The 18,534-nt window shown below is 38.4% G+C and overlaps 1 protein-coding gene across 18 annotated transcripts in view; it reads left to right on the forward strand.

Annotated features, from left to right (window-relative positions):
• Positions 1-18,534, forward strand: part of LOC146762692 (zinc finger protein 532-like) — a 105,815-nt gene that overhangs the window by 23,486 nt on the left and 63,795 nt on the right. For 15 of the 18 annotated variants that reach the window (XM_085533889.1, XM_085533789.1, XM_085533878.1 and 12 more), the window contains 3 exons: positions 1,899-4,243; positions 9,420-9,601; positions 12,483-12,659. In XM_085533889.1, coding sequence (XP_085390015.1) covers positions 1,919-4,243; positions 9,420-9,601; positions 12,483-12,659 — 2,684 coding nt within the window. In that variant the 5' untranslated portion in view covers positions 1,899-1,918. Of the gene's footprint in view, positions 1-1,898; positions 4,244-9,419; positions 9,602-12,482; positions 12,775-18,534 lie in introns of those variants that run through there. The other 3 variants (XM_085533902.1, XM_085533894.1, XM_085533899.1) reach the window with 3 other exon arrangements.

The raw sequence follows: 18,534 nt of genomic DNA on the forward strand, positions 1-18,534 counted from the left end.
TGTTCCTGCGCGTGCATTATGTTACTACAGTTCTGATTATTTGCATAGCAAGTAAAACATAGCTGGAGCAGATAAAAGGACATTTTAGAAATTTGTCTTTCAGATTATGTTCATTATGGTGCATTCAGTATGCTTTCTTAATTTGTGCTTTATTTATGATAAGTTATGCATTCACATGGAAACAAGGGATAAAGGTGAGACTGGTAGTTCTCTGTTTCTTTCCATTTATGATATTCTTTCCAACTGTAACACTATGATACTTTCTCCAACTGTAACACTTGGGTGTTGTTACAGCTGAATTTAACAGCCTGCAAGTAGTTTATCTCTACAAAATATCTCAAGATTAAACAGGAGGAGGAGGAGGAAGTGGGCTGTTGAAGTTCAGGGGTTGGACTTGATGACCTCTTGAGGTCCCTTCCAACCCCTGCAATTTTGTGATTCTGTGATATCTGTTGGCATGTGGGTTTGCCATGGGGTATGTTGTAGTAGCTTCTCACTTACTTGAGCTAACTTGAACTGGATGGCACTGCTGCAGTTTAATCACAGAAAGTGGTTCTTTGATGGCTTATGCTAATTGATACTGGATACAACACACTGAACTATATAGAAGGGAATGCTTTTCTGTCTTTTAGTGCTGATACAAAGGCAGGAGGTAAGATAATATGCTCCTTAACTGGGCACTCTCCAACAGTAACACTAATTTGGTTAAATACCTTTTCACATTGAATACTGAATTTTGCATGATAAGTATTAAAAAACGAAAGCATGCTAAAGACAGCTATGTCACTAAACAGATTATACCTGTGCCACTGTTATGAAAGAAAATGGGAAATTATCTGTCTGTGCTTTCTGTAACTGATTTTTTTAGACCTCTACAATTGATTCATTTTGTGGAAAAAGGTAAATATTGTAATGAGATTTACATTCTGAAAGTATGCTCAAAAAAAAGTATCATTTTTCCTTTTTACATGTCATTTATAAGGTTTCAGTTTTTAGTTATCTAGTGGGTATCAGAAAAGGAAGAAAAAAGCCAGTAACAGAAGCCAGTGGTATACATAAAGAATGGGATCTGGAAATTGTTATTTGTGAGGGGAAGAAATAAAACTAAAGATCTGGTGTTGTTTACTCTAAAAAGAAGACTGAAGGGTGATAATGGTCTTAGAATAAAATGCTGTTGTGAAGAGGATACGTGAATAGAACTGCATGTACTTTATTCAGATTGCATCAAAAGAGGTTCAGATTATGCAGTAGGAAACACATGATGGTGAAAATGGTGAATGACTGAAAAAAATTGCATTGTAGGTTGTAGAATGTGAGATCTTTAAATTAGCTGAGACACCAGATAGGAATGGTGTAGCCGTAGCAGATACTTTGCATTGTGGACATTGGGAAACAGATATTTGATAATTTGTATTAAGCAGTTTAATTTACCAAAAAGCTTTTTTTTTTTTTTTTTTTTGCTATTTTCAAGAAAGCTCATCAGGTTGATAGTACAAATACTGAGGAAAATCTATACTTAGGAAGATATACAAATATCTCATTATTTTACTGAAAGTCTAGATATCTTGCTGTAGTTGTCATATGGGTGGGAGAGGGTAGCAGAGAGAGTAGGAGAGTAGACAGGAAGAAAGTCACTTGAAGAGAAAATTTGTTCCTACAATAAAATTACTATGTTACAGTCTACGAACTTGATGGATTATGGTAGCTCTTGGCATTATAATTCAATTGTACATTGTACATCTACACTGGAATACTATTTGTAATGCGTAATTTCTGAAAATACCACTTCAGAAGTGAAATAACACCTTTTTGCATGGCATGTGCGAGTGTGTTTATTTGTGTAAGTGTGCTATTAGAGTTTAAAATACTGAGATGAAGACTTTTTGCTTGTTTTACAGACTTGCCTACAGTCAAATACATGACCATGGGGGATATGAAGACCCCAGATTTTGATGATCTTCTTGCAGCCTTTGACATACCAGATGTGGTTGACCCAAAAGCAGCTATAGAATCTGGACATGATGACCATGAAAGCCACATAAAACAAAATGCACAAACAGATGAAGATTCTCATACACTATCATCATCCGATGTTGGTGTGAGTGTCATTGTGAAAAATGTACGTACTATTGATTCTTCAGAAAGTGTAGACAAGGATGGCCATCATTCCACAGGCAATGGTTTGCATAATGGCTTTCTAATATCCTCAACTCTTGATAGTTACAGTAAAGATGAAAGCAAGTCATTTAAAGATTATGGGTCAGCTTCTGAGATTGTAGTAAAGGATTCGGCTTTCAACCAGTTTAGTCCAATTTCAAGTGATGAAGAATTTGATGATGATGAAAAAATTGAAGTAGATGACCCTCCAGATAAAGAAGAGATGCGTGCAAATTTCAGAGCAAATATCTTGACAGATTCTGTATCTCATCAGGAATGTGACAAACTAAAGACACTTGCAGGAAAGAATTTGATTAAATCAGTTTCAAGTAGTATAGATAAAAGTAAAGTTGCTAAACGAGAGACAAACTTTGTGAATTTACATGTCTATGAGCCTTTCAAAGCTCACAAGGCAGACAACAAATTGCTAAAAGACAATTCTGAGAAGCTTCTTGAAAACAGAGTACTTGAAGGAAAACTACATACTGAAAAAAGTGAAACAAATCTTGCCAGCATTTCACAGTCCAAAGCAAAGTCATCAGCAAAGCTTTCTTCATGCATTGCTGCAATTGCAGCACTGAGTGCTAAAAAGGCAGCTACAGATACCAGTAAAGATTTACAGTCTAATTCAGAAGAGTCTTCTCCATTACCAAAACATATGAGTGGAAGTCCCCCAACTATTGAAAAATCACCTGAATCTCAGAGTCTTATTGATGGTGTTAAAAAGCCATCTGTTAAACCACCTGATAGTCCCAGAAGTGTATCAAGTGAAAACAGTAGCAAAGGGTCTCCATCTTCTCCTGCAGGGTCCACACCTGCAATTCCTAAAGTTCGCATAAAAACCATCAAGACTTCCTCTGGGCAGATCAAGAGAACTGTTACTAGAGTGTTGCCAGAAGTTGATTTGGACTCTAGTAAAAAAAAAGAACAGACTGCTTCTATGGTAACTTCCATGACATCCCTCCTGTCCTCACCAACTTCTGATGCTGTTCTTTCCTCTCCTCCTAGAGCTCCTCTCCAGTCCACAGTCGCTACCGATGCAGTTGCATCTGCAGAACTCACACCAAAGCAGGTCACTATCAAACCTGTGGCTACTGCCTTTCTCCCAGTTTCAGCAGTTAAAACAGCAGGTTCACAAGTTATTAATTTGAAGCTTGCTAACAATACTACAGTGAAAGCCACTGTACTATCTGCCGCTTCCGTGCAGAGTGCCAGTAGTGCCATTATAAAAGCTGCCAATGCGATACAGCAGCAGACTGTTGTGGTGCCAGCATCAAGTCTTGCCAGTGCTAAACTTGTGCCAAAGACAGTCCATCTTGCCAACCTTAATCTTCTGCCTCAAGGTATTCAAACCACCTCTGAACTCCGGCAAGTGCTAACGAAACCCCAGCAGCAAATGAAGCAGGCAATAATTTCTGCAGCAGCCCCACAGCCTTCTAAAAAGGTGTCTCGAGTCCAGGTGGTGTCATCTCTACAGAGTTCTGTAGTGGAAGCGTTTAATAAGGTGCTGAGTAGTGTCAACCCTGTCCCAGTTTACATCCCCAACCTTAGTCCCCCTGCCAGTGCTGGAATAATGTTACCAACACGAGGTTACAAGTGTTTGGAGTGTGGTGACTCCTTTGCTCTTGAGAAGAGTCTGACCCAGCATTATGACAGGAGGAGCATGCGAATTGAAGTGACTTGTAATCATTGTACAAAGACTTTAGTTTTCTACAACAAATGCAGTCTTCTTTCCCATGCTCGTGGACACAAGGAAAAAGGAGTTGTAATGCAGTGTTCGCACCTGATTTTAAAACCAGTCCCAGCAGATCAAATGATAGCATCTCCTTCAAGCAATACTGCTACATCTATGCTTCAAAGCCCAGTTGGAGTTGGCACACACACTGTAACTAAGATACAGTCTGGCATAACAGGAATAGTCATATCAGCCCCAGCAAGTACACCCATCGTCCCAGCCATGCCACTAGATGAAGGTCCATCAAAACTCTGTAGACACGGTCTAAAGTGTTTGGAGTGCAATGAAGTTTTCCAAGACGAGACATCTCTTGCTACACATTTCCAGCAGGCTGCAGACACAAATGGAAAAGTAGAGTATCATATGTTTAAATTCCAGTGTTTCGCCTATAAGCCTAGGGGACTTTGGAAATGTTTTTCTTTTATTTAGATGTTAATTATCACAACCTCCATGATTAAAAACATAAACTAAAACAACAGAAATTTGCAAGTGCTTTTATAGTGAGTCAGCATTTTTAAATAAGAGTTTTCTTAGAATTTTTTAGGCCTTGAAGTCTAAAATTTCCAGTTTTTCCATTTTTACTAAAATTTAGCATTAGCTTTGTTGCAGCTGAATATTATAATATTGAAATTCATAGTAGTGTCTATGATTTTTAATGATTTTTTTCTTTGGTTTGAAATGTGATTGTCCTGTGAAATCCACTTAATTGGCACCCTCATTAACAGCACACCTATTTAACTGGAGTATTCATTCTTGATTTGTCCTTGGATTTTATTATTTTCATATAGCACTAGAAGTGACTTTGGCATTCATGTTACATACAAGGACTCTAGCAACTAATAAATTGCACATTGATTCTGCTGAAAGGATATGTGTTTTTCTGCCTTTACGTCTTTTATAACCAGAAAAGGTTATTCACTAGCATGCATTTCTTGCTGTGTGACCATTTGTTCACTTCTGTTGGCTTTCATTTCCTCATACAATTGCTAATGAGTTAAAATACATTAGCAAGGATTTTTAAAAAGGTTTATATGTGGCCTGATCAGAAAGAAACACATAATAAAAGTTAGTATTAATCAGTGTGCAATGTATTTTATAACCCGTAAGAATTGAGATAATTAATTAAATGCCAATTAAAAGGGATTCTGGTGTGTTTCAAAGCATTCAGTTAATCTTGCTGTAGCAGCTTGTGGCTGCACATCAGCAAGGAGCTGAAAGCCTCTGTCCTTGCTCAGACTGATCAAGCCCCAGGAATGTTCTTGGAATCTTACAGCGGTGTGTGGGATAAGGGTTTAAGTCTTTAACTTAGGAAGGTAACTCTTCTGCTGATGCATATTAGATTTATCTTTTTTTTCCATAATAGGTCCATTAATGATCATTTGTGATATAATAAGATCCAGTAGTTCTTGGGAGACCCCTTCAGTGCTTGGTACTGTAAAAACAAGGAATTAAGCAGGCAGTCTATAAGCATAACAAACTAAATGGATGAGATCAACAAATACAGTGAAAATAGGTTAGGAGGATGAGGCAAGAATAAAATGGAAAAAATAGAGCAACAAAGATTAAATACTAAAAAGTTCTGTACTTGCTTTCTGTGGGGACTGTTTTAGTATGGCCAGGAAAATAGTTTTGTAGAAACACCTTTGGCCTTTCTTGATGCTTCTTCCCGTTTGTTTTTTTTTACCCTGTTGCTGCAGTTTGCTCTGTGTGCACATCCTGTTTGATAATGTCTACCCTGGTGCATTTACTGTAGGAAAGCAATGAAGTCTTCATAAAATGACAAAATGCAACATCACTTAAGTAGAAAGTTAAATAAGGGTACACAGATACTGCCCACGGATGTGTTTATATCTCGTTTGAAACTCACTGTTTTATGAGGACTGAGGTACGAACAAGGCCTTAATACCTGCTTAGTAGGGCATGGACTTCTAAATTTAAAAAGAAAAAAAGGCAGTTTTCATATCATGCCATTTTAAAAGAACATTATTAATTGTTTATAAACATAGTTATAAAGTGTTTGTTAAACTATCCTCTTAAAAATGAATTAAATATTTATCTTAGTCATTTTGATATATCAAAACTTGTTTTCATTTCTCTACATTTTTAAAGTTGTCTATCATTACATATTGTGTGGGGAAGCTGTATAGTTACATCATGTAAGCCATTTAACTGACTGATTGCTTTAGGGAGAACAGTACCTCCTGCTTTCTTGTTTTTTCATCCCCTCATCAATTAGCATACGCATCTCTGTAAGAGTAGTATTTGCTGAAGAAAGTCTCTGTATAGGTGTTTATTAATACATTTCAGTATATTGTTGTGATATGTTACCACTCTAAAAGCTTGAAAAATAATTATTCTGATTTCTGTTTTCTTAGTGCTTGGCATTGGGTTTTTGTTATGAAACTGATTATTTTGGGAGAAGAAAACAGAAAAGCTAGATACAATATTTTCACTTGAGGAGGAAGAAAGAAAAAAATATTTGGATTTTGCAACTTATCATTCTTCTTAGTGCCCACCTAATTACTCTTAAAATGGAAATTGCACTTTTATGTGTTACGTATAATTCTTGTTATAAAGGTAGAATGTTTATTTTAAAATAAAAAATAGTAAAACATTTTTAGCAATTAAAGAATGTTCCCTATAACATTGTTACCTTTCTGCAGTATCTCACTTATGTGTTAGTAATTCTGTTAAAAGGACTGAGACTACTCAGTGATGGGTTTCATGGCTGAATGAAGCCCTCACTAACTTACTGGGGAAACAAAGCAATAAGCCTGGGCTAATTCATGTTAATGTTCATCTTATTTACAAATGTAAGTGTATTGTTCTTGTGGATGCTGCATAACTTATTTACCTTTATGCTCATAGTTCTTTTGCATATTTTCCACCTCCACAATTTTTTCATCTAACACTTTTTTTCTGAAACTTTGACTTCAAATTCAGGCAGGTGATGGTTTTCAGAAACTGTGTTTGATTTTGGTATGGGTTGGAATGAGAGAACTGTAATTTAATGCCATCTTAAGCCCAGAATAAAATGGTAAGGAAAAGTGAATTTCAGAATTTCACTGTAGATTCTTCTTGTTCTTAGGTAATCAGTTTCAATTAAATATTTTACTGTACTTTTCAAACTAGCAAACCAGTAATCCTAACAAATAGCATTACTGGCATTTTGTGTCAATTTGAATTACTGACATGGCAGATGAATCTTGCAGACTGCTTGTTGCAGAATCAGAGATACACTTATTTAGGGCTGGAATGTTGTATGGCTGTCACGTAGCGTAGAATCCAGGTTTCTTTTTATAGTGTTTTGGAAACACTATAAAAAGCCTCTATGTAAGAAGCTTTATTTTGCTGTTTTCTTACATAATATAAACCTCCACGTTTAGTATTACATTGCTGCTTATTAATACATATATGACAAAAGATACTTTTTAAGAATGGTAATGAAGCTGAGTAAATGTAGCAAACTGATGTTAAGCCAAGTTATGGTAAGTTGGGCTTTGGCCACCTGTGAGCCTGAGCTGAAGACAAAGTTAGCATCCCAGAGAAAGTTCTGTATAGTGTCAAAAGATTCAGACCACGGCTTTTGGTCAGCTGAGGACAAACACTGGCATTTCAGTAGATATCTATATGTGTTTAAGCACAATTACAGCCTTCCAGTGTCGTAGAGGTTCTAATCAGGGTAATAGTACCATCTCAGACAAAGCTTTCTGCAACCTCTATGCTATCTACTAATTCTTTAGGATGGTGGTAGTGCTAATATTTAACCTGAATGGTAAATTTTATTTAGTTAATTTCCTCTGATTTAAAGTTTTGCATTTTGCCATCTTTCTCTAATCAGGACATTTGAGAACTATGTTTGGATGGAGACTGTTCAAATACACCATGTGGTGATCACAAAGTAAACATTAAAGTGAACCATATGGAAGAAGACATCTGCTTTAGAGTTGTGTGACCTTAAGATATTTCATGTTAACATTTCTCCTGAAAATTAATGTTTAAAAAAATCTCACAACTATTTGTATGCAACCTCAAGAAAGCATTTAGATGAAAAGAAAAAAATGAAGTGTACAGATCCTGGTACAAAAATACTCTTGTTCTTATCAGTAATATTGTCAATATATAAGGCAATTAAGAAATTATTTTAGACCTTGGTATTAAACAAGGTTCTATTTGAAAAAAATAAAGAATTGACAGTGACTGTAAAGGCTTTGTGCTTCAGTTGTTGCAGTTAGGATCTGCCTGGTTTTACTTCTTTCTGTAAGAAATTGTTTTAGTGTGAGGAGAATAATTTTCTTAATTATTTGAAGATTTCTATATCCATAGATTAGTAAATAATTTTTAATACAACTCTAGAGATGTACACATCATTCCATCTGCAAGACTCTTATGGATAACACAGCTAAAAATATGTAAATCTCATGTTCATAAGTACCCATGTCATGAAGGGGTCTTAGTTTTGCTTTTAAATCTTCCTAAGTCACTGGTGAAATTTGTAATTCCCAGGTCATAAGAAATAATTTTAAAAGCTCTACAGACTAAGATCTTAGGAAATGAAGATAAATTCATTGTTCTGCAAAAACTTGTGCTGGAATTTCTGTTGGAGTCAATGAACAAACTTTGGTTATAAAAGTTAAGCAGAAGCATCTCTCCATACAACAGTCAGCCACTGCTTAGAGATCCTAGAGATGTATAGCTGTAGGTGGAACATTTTTACCAGTGGTTTTACAGGTTCTGTTCTTTGTGCCCTGCAGTGATGGAAAGCAACTGTGAACAAAAGTGAACCCTGTTGACAGCTCCATTGCATCATTTGCATTTAATTTCAGGAATGGCACAAAGTACCCAAATAATTCCAGTGTTTCTGATTTGGCAAATGGTCAACATGTAGTTGAAAATTTAAATATGTATATATTTATGTTTAACAAAATATAAGAAAAGAATTAGTATAGGAAGTAACTCTCATACTTGGAAAGATAGCTGTTCAAAGACTTTGTAAATATTTTAGATATCTGTAGTTTTTACTCAGATGCACAATATGTTGATATTTTACAATACAGATGCTGGAGTCTAGCCTGAAAAATGCATTTTGAAATTATCTACAGACTTTCTGATTGATAATACCCCATTTATTGGTATTGAGGATATTCCCAATAGGAATATCCATCAGGAGCAAGGATCAAAGAAAGTAAAGATAATTATAATGTACTTCACTCAGGCCCCTTGCACTAGTAAGGTAATCTTGTGAGGCACCTAAATACAATTTAAATAAACTAACATGCATCTTCTATGGTCAGTGGTGAATGAAAGAGCTTCTTTGTGTCAGAATCTGGCTCAGAATGCCAATGTATCTGGTGCCAGTTGCCACAAGGTTAGTCATTAGAGTATGAATTTAGACCTTGCCTACTTATTTTGGCTCACATCACAGTCATAGCATTTAACCTTTTATTTATATTACAGTGTTTGATGTGAGAAATTTTGTATAGCTGAACCCAACCTTTTGTTTAATCTATTTTGGTTTATTGTTTAGAAGACATGCAATATCTGCCAGATGCTGCTTCCTAACCAGTGCAGTTTTGCATCACACCAGAGAATTCATCAGCATAAATCTCCATACACGTGTCCTGAATGTGGAGCAATCTGCAGATCTGTCCACTTCCAGACTCATGTCACTAAGAACTGCCTGCATTATACTCGAAGAGTTGGTTTTCGGTCAGTATTATGATTACTTTCATTGTCAATTTATATGTAATTTATGCTTTCAAAAGTAATTTTCCATTTTCATAAGCATTGTTTGTAGAGTACAGCTTCATGTGTTTAAGGTTGTCATGGCAGTAATTCTAGTAGTACTATACATTTTTGAGTAAATACTGCATTAGAATTCAGCTTTGTTTTGAGCATCTGCTCTTGTATGTTGTTAAATCAGAATATTAGCTAACCTCATCCAGCCATTAAATGTCAGATTCAGGGCTTCACAGTTTCTAAGGTCTAGAAAATTCAGATGTATTTTCTTAATTTCAGGTTCATAACGGGCTTCTTGATTTTTTTTGAGAACACTGAATTTTAGACTGTTCTTTCTATTAGAATAATCATATTCTTATTTTCTACTAGAATTTATTATCAGGCTGTGAATGGGCATACTGCACCTGTCTGGTAGCATAGCTAGAACAACTTTTTCAAGTCCTTTTTAATCTATTTGCTGTGGGAAGGGAAGATTCCTCCACTTTACACTAATGAAGATTACCTTTCTCACTCCAACAGCCTGTTCATCATCATTACTGTTTGTTTTTCCTTTTATTCTTTTGTTTCTCTGCAAGGGCAACTAACTGAGAAAACAAGATTCAGAGGCATTTTGTAGAAATGCTGCATATTGAAAGGCATGAGAGTTGTTTTATCTCGGATTGTTACTGACTCACTGGCAGACAGCACAGCAAGGGATGGAGGAGCAGCCCATAGTGCCCTGCTCAGCACTCCTCAGGCATTGCCATTCCATCCTATCTGACCATAGAAAGACGAGTTAGAATCCCACCCAGAAGGTAGCCTCTTCTCCCTCACAGTACCTGTTCCTTCGCTGGGATGTCTGTGACATCTTACTCTCGGGAAGAAAGCATTTTTCCTGAATCAGGACAGCTGCTGCAGCACTTCATTCTCAGACTGAATCCATGGTCTGACACAACTCTCAGCTCCTTGTGTTTCTTTGGATTCTTTTATTCTTTTCTCCCAACCACAGTGGTCTTTTTTATTATTTATTTCTTACATCTGCATCATCCACTTTTCTGCTCTTTCTCCTCACCTGTGTCTCTTAACATCATCTTCAGGGACTGCTGACCTGCACCAGTAACACTAGAAAATCCATAAATCCTTCACGAGGAATCATGTTAGTGAACTTCTCAAGATTTACCATTAACATCTCACATCACACTAAGTCAATTGCTTTCTTTGGAGATTCTAAACCAAAAATGCCTAGGCAAAGAGAAGCAGTATTCAGGAGAGTATAAGGCCCTCCTTGCTGCACTCCTCATCAACGGTACTTTTCACTGGGGAACCACAACCTGTCCTGCCTTTCCAAAGGACCTATGAAACAGCTTCATGTCAGTAGTCCAGGCGAGTTGTCTGACATAAACTGCCTGAACATTTCAGCCTTAAGTTGAATTGCATCCTTCCATGTTGAGAACAAAGGTGATACAGCATTTAAGGAAAGGAAGGTTTGGGCCTTATGAATTGCTTTAACATATAACAGTGGATGCTGAGGATTATTTATGACTTTGCATCACTAGAGAATAAAAGCCAGGCAATGGGGAAGGTAGGGATAAGATGGGACCCAACTCTGCTGAGTGACAATGCAGCAGTGGGGCTCTGGGGACGCACTGCAATGAGAGGGCCACACTGTGCCACTACAAAGAATGGTTCATCTCTATGTGAGACTGGAAAAGATGAAGGCCATTTACTTTAGAAAATGCACTGGGAAGTGGAATACAGATAGATATAAACTGAATTAGTATTATTAGGAACGTATATTAAGTGCTTAAAAAAGAATGGGTGATATTTCATAAAATTCAAAGGTGGGACATTTTAAAATAAAAATGATTGAGTGCAATTTTTAACTATTTCCTGCTTTATTGCTATCATCAAAGCATGAAAACAGTTGGGAAATTTTGTGATGTTTATAAAAAAATCATATTACCATGATAGATGCAAAAATTATTTTTTTGGAAGCTACAGTTCTAGGTTTAAATTGTAAAACCCTTACTGCACAATACCAATCAATAAGAAATTTGTTGATTTGAGAGATTATATTGTAATTGCTTATTGCTGCTTATTCTTGTAATTACTGGATAGCACTTAGACCTTGAGGTGCATGAAACTAAAAGGGGCCACTGTGTGTAGAACTGCTCATGTGCTAATTTTAATTCAATTTTTTAATAATTTTATTTTAGAATAGGTGTGGAAGGGTCATAAATTTTAGACACTGCAGAAGTATGTTTTGAAAAACATTTTCAGGATTCCAATCTGATGCACTGATATGATTGTAGAGATTCAGTTTAGTTGTCCTGAATTTAAATTTACTCTTTTTTTTTTTTTATCCAAGCAAATCAATTATTAGTACCAAAGATCATTAATATTATGACTTCAGTAAATCAAAACAAGGAAAATGGTCTAAATGTTTTGCTTACTGGTTCTCAATTTTGGTGGTAGCAGTGTACCTTGAACAATTCACTGCATGTGATAAAAAATGCATTTTGTAAAACTCTACAAATTTGCAAAGCATTCTTTTCACAATCAATGTAATATTTCTTTGCTGACCCTTCTGTCTATTCTGTTGTAATTCCATAAAACATGTTCTGACTTCATCTCTTAGATTTACAAATTAAATTTGGGAAATTTCTTCTTTTCTTCTTTTTGATATGCAAATCTCTGCTTATAATGATTCCTACTGCCATTCATACTTTTAAATTGATAGAATAATGTAGTTTTATCTGTCTGTGTATATATGCTCACCTCTTTCACTTGCTTGAAAACCAGTATTGATTCCGTGTCTTGCAGTACTGCTTTTTTCTAGGCTGAACTGACTCTTCTCCATTCTTTTTTGCAGCTGCGTGCATTGCAATGTTGTATACTCTGATGTGGCGGCACTCAAGTCTCACATTCAAGGTTCTCATTGTGAAGTCTTTTACAAATGTCCTATCTGTCCCATGGCTTTTAAGTCTGCTCCCAGCACACATTCCCATGCCTATACACAACACCCGGGTATCAAGATAGGCGAACCAAAGTAAGCAAAATTAATCTTTTACTGTACTTTCCTGCATTTTAATAACTTATGAAATTGCATTCTGTTCTGTGCTTACAAAACCTGTACAACCAACAGTTTGTCATCTGTTTGGTAATGTGTGGTGTTCTTGTGATATTTTCATGAGTTTTTAGCCTAGGAATTTGGCAAAAGTTAAATTTCCATTAACAGCAGTATCAGTTCTTTAAGCACAGCACTACAGTAAAGTAATGCAGTAAAAGAGGGGAGATTTAGGTTGGATGTGAGAGGGAAATTCTTTACTCAGAGGTGGTGAGGCACTGGCACTACTGCCCAGACCTGTGGGTGCCCCACTGTCACGGAGTCCTCTCTAGAGCTCACTCCGGGACAGTGGGCACAAACCCGGGGCAGCAGGAACAAAAGCCCCCCCCCCCCCTTTTCTCTCACGGCACGGTATGGCACAGTGCGGCGTGGTGCGGCCCGGCCACGTGCGTTTCGGAAGAGGGGAAGGGAAGGGAGATTGCGATTAGGTCTAACAAAAAATGAGGGAGAAAAAAAAAAGGTGATCTGAGAACGAACGGCAGTTTAATAACCTAATAACGCTAAACAACAACAAGAGAGTTTCAACAAAGAGAATACCAAGTCCCCAATCTCACCGATGGAGCTGTGGAAGGCAGGAAGCTCTGACCACGTTGTCTCCTCGCAGGGAGCTGGGCCAGCAACCCCATCCCCTTCCTCACTTCCCTTCCGGTGCCCCTCCCCACATGCCCATTTAAGGCAGTCCACAGAAAAAAAAACTTGTCCCCTTTACTCCCATTATGAGGCATGGTGTTCTGATGTGGAATACCAACACCAACCAAATTACAAAACCATAACACCCACCCCTGGAGGTGCCCAAGGCCATCGATGGGACCCTGGGCAGCTTGAGCTTGTGGAGGTCACCTAACCCACAGCAGGAGTGGAGCTGGGGGGGCTTAGGGGTCCCTTGCAACTGAATCATGCTGTGATCCTTCTGTGAATTACAAAAAGAATTCAGACAGTCTACTAGTGTGTTGCTTATCCTTGGTTTTTAGTCTGCTTATATGCATTTTTACTGCAAATTTAAAAAAAAAATGTGATTCCTAAAAGAACTGCTAAGACTCATCAGCACTTCTGTAGCAGTTTTAACAACATCTGGCTGAAAAGGTCAGAAAAAGTGATTTTTTAAAATTTTTTTTTTTTTTTTTGTTATGTGCTTACAGACAGCTGTCTGGTAGGTTAATTTGAAAGGTTGGTTCTTTCAGTACTGGCAGTGCTCAGGGGTTGAGGTGTGTGCTTGTGGGGGGACATCCAGGCAGCAGTCACCACAGAGCTGTGGGGTTCCTTGGGGCATGCACTGCTGTTTTCATTCTGCAGCTGGGAAGATTGCACATAACATCAGTAAGTGCTTCACTGAAGGCAGCAAGGAGCATAATTATGAACTGAGATTCAGATCTCAGTTGTACAGATGTTGAATATTCAGGGACTCCGCTGTAATTGGTGGGAGATGCAGGTGCAGCACATGTAAAATTCACACTTTGTGTTGCACAGATCACAACTTAGTGCTTCCTATCGTAGTCTTTCCTTTGCCTTCCTCCTCTGTTGGTACAAGTGTGGTGCTGAAATACTCCACTATTTAACTCTATTCTGTTTCTCTGAAGGGCATAGAGAACACTGTGAGCACTGCAGAACATTGAAACAAATTGTAGACTTGGGAAAACAGAAGGCAGGTGAGAGAAACAATGCATCATGCATTGTAATAATGAGATTTCACAGGAATCTTTCTTACCACTTTTTCTCCTAGCCTATGAAAAGGAGATATTTATTAATTTTAGTAATTTTAGAATTACTGTGTAGGGCTTTCCCGGTCCCTGCAGTGCTTGGAGTTCCTTACTTGAGCTTCACAGGCACCTGTAGGAGTGCAGTGTCACCTCCAGGCTCAGAATGTCCAAGTTGATTACTGTCTGATCACTTAAGGTCTATCCAAAGCTATCGGGACCTGTGGTTTTCCTTAAAATTAAAGGTATTTATGCTGTTCACTAACAATGTAACTGAAACTGACCTTGAAAAGGGATATTAAAAACAAGAAGGGATTCTACATGTACATAGATCAGAAGAGACAGGCTGAAGAAAATGTAGCTCTGGTAAATGAGAAAATAAATCTGGCTTCAACAGATATAGAGAAGGTTGAAGTATTCAATGAGTTCTTTGCCTCAGTCTTCACCGGCAACCAGGATTCCTACATTCCTGAACCCAAACCTCAAGGAGGAAACTGGGGGAGGCAAACTCCACCCCACCATAAGGGCAGAACAAGTCTGAGACTAAACATGTACAAGTCCATGGGGCCAGATGATACACACCCCAGGGTCCTAAGGAAGCTGGCTGAAGTGGTTGCTAAGTTGCTCTCAATCATATTTGAAAAGTCACGGCTATCAGGCAAAACCCCTTGGAACTGGAAAAAGGGGGAAAAAAAAATCTCTCCTCTTTACAAGAAAGAGAAAAAGGACATACAGCAAAAGAAGGTAATGACAGTACCTTGTAATAGGACACAAGCACTATGGAACAATAGCAGGCAACTAAGAAGAAAAACTGGCTCATCTAACAGTGATAGATCTCCAAAGAGATACTGCTCCCTTTGCTGCTAACCCTTAAGTCAGGGTGAGGAGGGGTGGACACAGGCTCCACCCCTTCCAGTCACTCAGGTCTATTGCTTGCACCTGAGCTCCCTGGGTTAGCCACACCTTCTCACCTGGTGCTCAACCAGTCCAATTCAGTGGACTGTCAATATTTCCAGGTACCTGGTTCTCAAAAGAGAACAACTACAAATCCCAGAAGACTTCACTGTTCCATTTCAATTTTCTGGTCAAATAAAAAGATAAAACTGTTCAGGAGTCACAAGACTGTCCCCTTTTTTTACTGCTCATCTCTGTGGTGTGTGCTCCCTAGCCATCTCACCTTCAGCATTAGAGTAAGGCCTTTGGTTTTGGACACTTTTTCTCTCATTTTATTTGACTCATTAGCCTCAGTTCCAATTACATTGTATTATATTGTGTTATCTCATATTCCGCTATCATATTTAGTAAATTAGTTTTCTCCCTTAGCTTGTTGCTGCTGTTTTGTTTTTAGGCCCATCTCCCTACCTTTTCCCTGCCCCCACTTCCTCCTCTCCAAGGGCACGGGCCCATTAGTCATGGAACCAGGCCAAACAAGCCCAAGACCTTTGACAAGCAGCTTTTCAGGATACTGTTATATCTTTCTATTAGGCTTGCTCCCATTGGATTGTACAGCAGATGAAACTGCCATTTGATGTTGTTGTCTTCGGCCCACTTCTGCACAGTTGCACCCATGAAATGCGGATCTTGGTCACTCTCGATGGATCTAAGGAGTCCCATGTTATGCCATCAGCCTAGTTAGTACCTTTAATAGTATAGGCTTTGTTTGCCTTTGGTACAGGATAGACTTGCATCAGTCAACTTGCGGTATTGATGCATGCTAGGGCATATCTGGCCTCCTCAGATTAAGAAAGGGTACCCATATAATTGATCTACCACTGTTGTAACAGGTTGTATCCTCTAGTGAGATGGGCTGTTGTTTCCAGCAGAGGTCTTCGTCTCACTTGCAAGCAAGCATCACATTATGGATATGCTTGTACAATATCTGGGAACTGTATGGGCTGCTCCCATGCTTTGCTGCTGCCCACATGGTCTTCTGTCTTGCATGTCATAGTCTCCAATATAGCCAGTAGGCAATGTCTTCTGCTGATGTATTTTTCAGCCAGCACATCCACTTCATTATTGCCTAGCAACTGCAAGGGTTAATGTCCAGAGATGTGATGTGCTTTTACAGTCCTAGCTAGGTTTTGTATATAGAGGTAGTATTTTTCCCAGCTGAACCATCCAATTATTTTCTCCAGAAATGCCATTTTTAGTACTCTCCTTTTCAGGAGGATTAGAATGAAATACTTTTAGGAGGTTGAGTCCTGCTGCAGTCACCAATAACATATGGTAAAAGAAGGCAATAACAGTGCCTTCTAATGGGATACAAGCACTATAGAATAATAACAAGTTTAAAAAACAAACAAAACAAAACAAAACAAAACCCTCACACCTGAAAACCAGTGGCCACTCAAGAAAAATACAATCACTATTCAGAGAAATGTTGTTTGCTTGGCTGCTAACCCGTAAATGAGTTTCAGGAAGAATGGATCCAGGCTCTGCCCCTTCTGGTCACTCAGGTGCACTGCTTGCACCTGAGCTCCTTGGGTTAGCCATACCTTCTCACCTGGTGCTCAACCTGGTGTTCAGGCTATAACCTGGCAATCTGCTAAAAAGGAGGCTATTCAACCTCATGTCTGTGCCTGCAAAGATCATGGAATAGATCTTCCTGGAAGATACGTCAAGGCACATGAGGGATGAGGGGGTGATCCAAGACAGCTAGCATGGTTTCATCGAGGACAGTTCATGCCTGACCAATCTGATGGCTTTCTGTGGTGGAGTGACAGTATGGAAAGGGTGCCATCTAGAGGGACCTCAACAGACTCGAAAGGTGAGCCCTTGTGAACCTAACGAGATTCGACAAAGCTAAGTGAAAGGTTTTGCACTTGGGTCGAGATAATCCCAGAAACATATACAAATTGGAAGAGGAACTCCTTGAGAGTAGCCCTACTGAGAAGAAATTAGGGGTCCTGGTTGATGAAAGACTGAACATGAGCCAGTAGTGTGTGCTCGCAGCCCAGAAGGCTAATGGCATCCTAGGTTCCATCAGAAGAGGGGTGGCCAGCAGAGCAAGGGAGGTGAGATCCCTTGCTATTCTGCCCTTGTGAGGCCCCGGCAGGAGTACCGTGTGTAGGTCTGGGGCCCCCAACACAGGAAAGATGTGGAGCATTTGGAGAGGGTGCAGATGAGGGCCACAAAGACTATCAGAGGGCCGGAGCACTTCTATGAAGATATGTTGAAGGAACTGGGCTTGTTTAGCCTGGAAAAGGCTGTGGGAACATCTTGTGGCCTTCTGATGTTTAAAAGGAGTTTATAAAGATGAGGGATGCTTACGAAGCCAGTTTATGTTTATATACTATATTCCTAGTATAAAGTACATTATAGCACAAGTACAAGTTTTTAGAGGAAAAGAAGAAAGAGGAATACCATACTGTGATGAAGAAGCATTCAAAAATGCTGACACATCCATTTGATATGACAGTATTTTCCTGTCAGATACATGTGTCTTCATTCTAAGATAAAAACATGACTATTGACCAGGTTTCTAAAAATGACAAAATGTGTATGTACCATGCCTGCACTGTGAGTGCAGAAAGCAGAAGCAGTTGTGTACAGCCATCCTGGCAGCATGGTGCAGGGCACTGCCTGTCTCAGGGCTTTGTGAGCATTAGACACCAACAAACTGAAACTGCCTCTACAATCACGACAGGGTTTTAAGCTACTATATGTTAAATATCAGTTAATTTGGATACAAAGCAAGCTAGCACTCAGCTGCATGTGTGTAAGAATGAAAATAGTACTCATAAACATGACTGGAAAAAATACTTGGTGGATAGAATCACAACAAACACTAATTGATAAATTTATGTTAATTTTATTTAATACAGTGTACAGTTTTACAATTCTACAGGTGTACAATCAATAGGCAAACAGAGGTTATACAAATGTTTTGTTAAGAAAGATTATAATGATGGAAAGATAATCTATAATAAACAGAAACACTCACAGAAATTAAAGGCTCACAGTAAACTCCACAAAGGAGCAATGTCCAAAGGGAAAGGGAGAAAGAAAAGAAAGAAAAGAAAGAAAAAGAGAAAGAAAGAAAAAAGAGAAAAAGAAAAAGAGAGAAAGAGAGAGAAAGAGAGAAAGAGAGAGAGAGAGAGAGA

The sequence above is a fragment of the Coturnix japonica genome, chromosome 1, assembly GCF_054131305.1.
Source record: "Coturnix japonica strain WE chromosome 1, WE-NBRP24, whole genome shotgun sequence".
Lineage (NCBI taxonomy): Eukaryota > Metazoa > Chordata > Aves > Galliformes > Phasianidae > Coturnix > Coturnix japonica.